The 4,768-nt window shown below is 41.2% G+C and overlaps 1 protein-coding gene across 1 annotated transcript; it reads left to right on the top strand.

Moving 5' to 3' along the window:
- The first annotated feature begins 3,010 nt into the window (after window positions 1-3,010).
- LOC146630827 (E3 ubiquitin-protein ligase TRIM39-like) lies at window positions 3,011-4,768 on the top strand. Its single transcript, XM_085356127.1, has 2 exons — window positions 3,011-3,022; window positions 3,116-4,768. Exons 1-2 carry the CDS (start codon window positions 3,011-3,013, stop codon window positions 4,766-4,768), a joined length of 1,665 nt encoding a protein of 554 aa, XP_085212253.1.

Here is a 4,768-nt window from a genome sequence, read left to right as displayed (position 1 = left end):
AATAATCTGCTTCATAGTTCACAGAAGCACGGGCAGCATTTACAAATTTTCTTCCTCACTGGATATTTTCTCAGACCATTCCCTGTAAACCGTAGAGATGGTCGTGCAGGAAAATCCCAGGACATCATCAGTTTCTAAAATACTCACACCAGCTTAAGTGACATCAAAAACCATGCCACTGGAGCAGGCGTACCTGATCAACTGGTTGCTGAATGTATGTAGTGTGAAGTTGGTGGACTACACAGTAGTTGGTGCTTTGTCTGCTTTCTGATGCAAATGGTTTTGAGGGAAAAAAACTAAACATTTTGAATGCTCAGTCTTTAAAAGGCGGTGAAATGTTTTTATTCATTAATTACAGCGTTGAAGTGATTGCATGACTATTCATGTTTTCACAATTGTGAAAAAGGTTTTGATTGTTGTAGTGTCTTTCACACAGATGTCTCAGTGTTTTGCTATGCTACTGTTTAAAGATCTGCTTTAAGAGTGGTGAGAATAACTTTTCTGCTAGAATTGAGCTATGAGAAAACTGTAAGCGACATAATACTCAGCTTGGACTAATTGGAAACCATAACTTCTTTATTCAACTTTTTGCGACGTACTAGACAATTCTATAGACTATGGACTATAGGATTTCTCCTCACATGCTTCGAAATACTTCGTAGCACCTGAGGAGGGCAGCAAAACGCCCTCCACGTGTCAAACCCGCCTGAAGCCGGAAGAAGAAGACAAAGCCGAAGAGGCGGAGCAATAAGGATTCAACATCAAATTACTGAAATGAAAGTGGAAGTTAGTCAAAGTAAAATTAGAGCTGCAGACAGGTCAATCTCCGTATCTAAAGAAGATTAAGAGGAAATTTTTTTTCTCTCAACAACAAACTGGAATGCAGGTGAGTGCAGCTGATGAGATTTGCTGTGTTTAACAGGCACTGTTTCTCTCTTAATGTTACTTCACGTGAAATGTCAGATTAGTTCAACTGGAGACTGATGTTAAGAAAGGTCCATCCATTCTCTTCTATTAATGCTTGTCGGGGTCGCCGGGGGGCTGGAGCCTATCCGAGCTATCATAGAGTAAACCCTGGACAGGTCACCAGTCTGTCGCAGGCTGTGTTGAGCAAAATGGGAGGTAATATCATCAAAGTTAAATGTGGAATATTCCCGAAAAACAAACAAACAAACAAAACAAAAGCAAAACTAAAGGTCCGCTTCGAATTTGTTTCGAATTCGTTGTAAAAACGGAGTGCTGCTGTGAGATGGAATGATCATCCCACAAAAGTCTACACACACATATGTATATATATATATATCTAAAGGTCCCTGGTTCGATCCCGGGTTTCGGCACCAAGTTGTTACGTCTGGTTCAGTTTGGGTAAGAAGGAAAAACAGCCGAGTCCGTGTAGGTGACAAAAATAGTGATTTTATTACATGCTTCTAAGACAGAAGCATGGGAAGACAAGCGTACAGCCACAGATCTCCAAAGAGTGGACCGTTCCCCATCCTTATATAACCCATGATGACATCACACAGTTAGACCTTACTGGAAATGATAACAGTCTCCCCATAGTCCAAAGTTCTCCTTATACAAACATCAGATGATACTTTAGAGAAAAACAAGTGTGTGACATGTCATGTTGTGCAGTTCTGTGAGCCTGCGTGTCCAACTAGAGAATGTCCTGACATGACCTCCCTGTGTAAATAAGGGTGAACGTGCGTGTTTACATAACTCTCTATGTGCATGTTCTGATGTAGGTCTGCAAATGAATTAGAACAAGGTCCTGCTGGACCCTCCAGTTATGGACGGTGAATACAATGCTGTGGATACCATTTGAGACTTGATTACAATGATGATAACCTGCATACATTAATCTTTACTCAGATTACCATAGATTTAAAACAAAGATTATACTGTCATCAGATTCCACAATGGTAAATGATTAATGATTGATACTTCTAATTATAACTGTGATCATAAGAATACAAAATAAAATATCTCCTGGTCACAATATATATATATATATATATATATATATATATATATATATATATACACATATATACACAGGTAGTCGTTTAACTAACCGTCGAAAATCTGCTTATAAAACACGCTGCCGTTTCAGCTCGATTGTCTGACAACAAAAGCCTTTCTATAGTGTCAGTGTAAAAAGACAAAGTAATTCCTGTTTGTATAAATTTACCATGAAAAGCCAAAATGCCAACAGCGGCTGATGAACCTTATTAAAACACATCCCGCTAGGAGAAGACAGAGCGTGCGCAGTGGGACCGCATGGCCCGGAAGTGCCCCTTTTCGGATGAGTGAACGTGCTTGTACGTGCAAAAGATGCCAGTTTTTAAGCTCGGCAACGGGGGTGTGGGGGGCATACCCTCCCCCACCCCCCCCCCCCCCCCCCCCCCCCCCCCCTCACCCCTCCACCCCTTGTAGAGCAAAATTTAGTGTTTTGGTCTAGATTTGGTCTAGGCCTAGACATTAAAACTTACTTTTTTAATGTTTTTTGCATAATTATGTGTGTGCAATTTGTGCAGTTTTGTAAATCCTCTGTGTTTACATTCATAAAAGCATCTCTTTTTTTAACAGTGATACCTCATCTATGATATTCTTGATTTGGTTGGATGTGAAGTTGTTTTTTCTTTTAAACAAAAGAAATAATTCCATCATCGTACACTTTAGTTATCTTGAAGTCTTTCGGGCCTTTTGGTGTTGCTGAGCTGCTCAGTGAAAGTACCAGATTTTTGATTTGCCTACTCCTGAAGTTTTTTCTACTACTTTGATTTAATTTGTTTGTTTGTTTTTGTTTGTTTTGTTCAGCTTAATCATGGATCCCTCAGTTGCACTGACATCTCTTTGGGCCTCATATTCTAAAGTGAAAAATGAAAAGCTATAAAAAAGAATCAACAGTATGAAGCAATTTCATTTTTCATGAAATCATGATGGAACAGACCTCATCTGGCTATGAAACAGCTTACCTAATTGTCCCATTACCTGTGAGCTTCTGCAAATGAGAGACAAGGTAATTCCCAAATATTTTTCTTAAACCCGTTGAATCAGACATCTGTAAAAAAAAAAAAAATTTTTCCCTAAAATGTTTACTTTTGTTTTGTAGACTGCAGACATGTTTGCTGCTAGTAATCTGCAACCTGAAGATCAGTTTCTGTGCTCCATCTGCCTGGATGTGTTCACTGATCCAGTCACCACACCATGTGGACACAACTTCTGTAAGAAGTGTATCACTCAGCACTGGGACATTAATGTTAGGTGCAAGTGTCCCCTATGTAACAAACTGTTCAAGAGACGACCTCAACTGGAAATAAACACTTTGTTCTCTGAGGTGGTTGCTCAGTTCAGAGATGAAGCTCAACAGAATGCAAGCAGCAGCTCAGAGCAACAAGCTGCCAAACCAGGAGAAGTTCCCTGTGACTACTGCACTGGAACCAGACTGAGGGCCCTGAAGTCCTGCCTGGTGTGTCTGACCTCCTACTGTGAGACTCACCTAGAACCTCATCTGACAGTCAAAGGTCTGAAAAGACATCAGCTGATTGAGCCTGTGGAGAACCTGGAAGGCAGGATGTGTATGAAGCACGATAAACATCTGGAGCTGTTCTGTAAGACCGATCAGACAAGTGTCTGCACGCTCTGCTCTGTTTTAGACCACAAGACTCATGAGTTTGTACCTCTGAGAGAAGAATCTGAAGAAAAGAAGACAGAGCTGAGGAAAATGGATGATGAAATTCAGCAAATGATCGAGAAGAGACGACAGAAGATTCAGGAGATCAATGAGTCAGTGAAGATGAGTAAAGATGCTGCAGACAAACAGAAAACAGAAGGTGTTCAGATCTTCACTGTTCTGAAGGAGTTTATTGAGAAAGGCCTGAAGAAGGTCATAAAGGAGATAGAAGACAAACAGGAAACAACAGAGAAACAGGCTGAAGATCTCATCAAAGAGCTGGAACAGGAAATCTCCGAGTTGAAGAAGAGGAGCTCTGAGCTGAAGCAGGCCTCACGCTCTGAAGACCACCTCCACTTTGTTCAAAACTTTTCATCTCTGAAAGCTGTTCCACCTACCAAGGACTGGACAGAGGTCATCGTTCTTCCACCAACGTATGAGGGGACTGTGATGAGAGCTGTGGCTCAGCTGGAGGAGACACTCAAAAAACATTTTAAGAAGCTGCTTGCTAAGGCTGAGCTGAGGAGGCTCCAGCAGTATGCTGTGGATGTGAGTCTTGATCCTGATACAGCACATCCTGAGCTCATCTTGTCTGATGATGGGAAACAAGTGAATTTTGGTAATGTGAATCAGAGTCTATCAGACAATCCAAAGAGATTCACAGTTTTTGCAAATGTTTTAGGAAAGCAGGGTTTCTCTTCAGGCAGATTTTACTTTGAGGTTCAGGTTAAAGGAAAGACTGACTGGATTTTAGGAGTCGCCAGAGAGTCAGTGAACAGGAAGGGAGGAAACTCAGTAAAGCCTCAGGATGGTTTCTGGGCTCTATGGCTGAGGAACAACAACGAGTACACAGCATGTACTGGCCCAGCAGCCGTTCTCTCTTTTCAGTCTGCTCCTGATAAAGTGGGAGTGTTTGTGGATTATGAGGAGCGTTTGGTCTCCTTTTATGATGTGTATGCAGCAGCTTTTATCTACTCCTTTACTGGCTGCTCCTTCACTGAGAAACTTTACCCATGTTTCAATCCCTGTAATAATGATAATGGTAAAAACTCTGCACCTCTTGTGATCACTCCTATCAATCGCATTAACTAG

Source organism: Diplotaxodon limnothrissa, linkage group LG6 (assembly GCF_057381915.1).
Source record: "Diplotaxodon limnothrissa isolate DT_005_m linkage group LG6, D_limnothrissa_male_GT1.1, whole genome shotgun sequence".
In the NCBI taxonomy this organism is placed as follows: domain Eukaryota; kingdom Metazoa; phylum Chordata; class Actinopteri; order Cichliformes; family Cichlidae; genus Diplotaxodon; species Diplotaxodon limnothrissa.
Note: the sequence above shows the minus strand (reverse complement) of the source record. Positions and strands in the feature narration are given on the sequence as shown.